Below are 1,778 nucleotides of genomic sequence, written 5' to 3' on the forward strand. Positions count from 1 at the left end.
CCGTCAATTCATAAACACGTACACCCCTTGAATTAATAGTTTTCAAATGTTTTAAAAATTATTTCAGACATTAAGCCAATTACATAAAGTCATATATTCAAAATGTTACAAATATGATGTTACATCCAACAGCTGTGACAATGTGGTAAGTAGGGACACTAGGTACAGCTGAAGTGAATTTTTTTTGTTTGGGTTCTAAATTAAGTACATGTATACTGGGCTTCCCAATAACCAATGTGGGTCAAGAAACAGAAACTTAACTATCCCTATGTGATTTTATAGTCAAATTTCTGAATTCTTTAGATGCATTGGGTTCGACACACCAAAATGCACTCAAATTCTATGCAGAGATTCTGAAAAAGATTGAATTGATACAGCTTTAATATTTTCACACAGTGTTTCGGTATATACAACCTGCAACGTACTAAAGATCTACTTTCTTAGGTCTCATATGTTTCTTGTAACTGCACTTTTAGTGTAATATACGATACTCGGACAAAAAATTGATAAACAAATCAGAGTGATACTGTCAATCTTTTTCACACTGAGAGAAAACCTACAGGAATATGACAATAATCTTTTAGTATGTTGCAAACATATTATATAGAAACAGTCCTGCAAAGTGGGATTTAGCTGTGACATTTACTTTCAGAAATATCTCTGCATAGGTAACCCCCCCCCCTAATAAAATCATAGTTTTGAGAAAACTGGAAAAAAACCGAATTCATACAGGTACATTTCAACACAATGTTAAAAAACATGGTATATTGTGAGCACATTATAGATGTGTTAGACACTTGAACATATTTCCAATGGATAAAGCAGATGTTGCTCAAGTAAAATAGTCCTAAATCGGAAAATCGGTTTTGGATACCGAAATCAACTTTATCTGGCTGTTGGCTACTGCCGTGGTGTACCTTAAATAGTAACTATGGTAGATTAAAACACCCAAAATGGATATGCTTTATGCTGGTTCTGGCGCAGGTGGCACCAATTTGTGTCGATGATGCCGTAAAACATACTCAATATCTCAATCATGACGTATGAAGGACCAAATTGTGTCAATAGTACCATAAAACATATACCAATTAGTCGACGAATGATGTCTCAGGCATGGGCACACTGGTGATCAGCAAGGTGCGAGAGGAGTACCCAGACCGGATCATGAGCACCTACTCTATCGTCCCCTCGCCCAAAGTGTCGGATGTGGTCGTGGAGCCTTACAACGCCACCTTGTCTGTGCATCAGGTAAATGGTGGGGGAGTGGAGGGACAGAGAGAGAGAGAGAGAGAGAGAGAGAGAGAGGGAGAGAGAGAGAGAGAAAGAGAGGAGAGAGAGAGTGTGTGTAGGGGGGGGGGATGAGTGGGACAGACAGCGAGAGAGAGCGACAGAGACAGAGGTAGAGAGGTACAGTGAGATAGACAGAGAGACAGAGGTAGAGAGGTACAGTGAGAGAGACAGAGAGACAGAGAGAAGGATAGAGAGATAGATTTGGGGATTTAAAAATTGTTAAAACATCTTTGTGAGAGGGGTTGGGAAGAGGGGAGGGGGAGGGGGAGAATTGCAGGGAACAGAGCCTAGAAGAGAAAGACAATTTCTGACAGGAAATACAAAGTGCCCTTGCAAAGAGCAACCGCTATCCCTATCCTCCACCCCACCCCCAAAGGAGGAAATAAATGTTATATCTACCTCTTCCTTCTTAAATGTCTCCATATTGTATACATATTGTTTTATTGTAATATTATTTTAACAAAATATGATTATAACAGTTTTGAAAC

General features: G+C 39.2%; 1 protein-coding gene across 1 annotated transcript in view; it reads left to right on the forward strand.

The window, feature by feature from the left end:
• LOC101863381 (tubulin beta-4 chain) overlaps positions 1–1,778 on the forward strand; it is a gene marked incomplete in the record, with an annotated part of 10,788 nt that overhangs the window by 4,070 nt on the left and 4,940 nt on the right. The window contains 1 exon segment of the mRNA XM_013088568.2: positions 1,112–1,248. Within this exon segment, the coding sequence (XP_012944022.1) occupies positions 1,112–1,248 (137 nt within the window).

This window comes from Aplysia californica, unplaced genomic scaffold (assembly GCF_000002075.1).
Source record: "Aplysia californica isolate F4 #8 unplaced genomic scaffold, AplCal3.0 scaffold00765, whole genome shotgun sequence".
In the NCBI taxonomy this organism is placed as follows: domain Eukaryota; kingdom Metazoa; phylum Mollusca; class Gastropoda; order Aplysiida; family Aplysiidae; genus Aplysia; species Aplysia californica.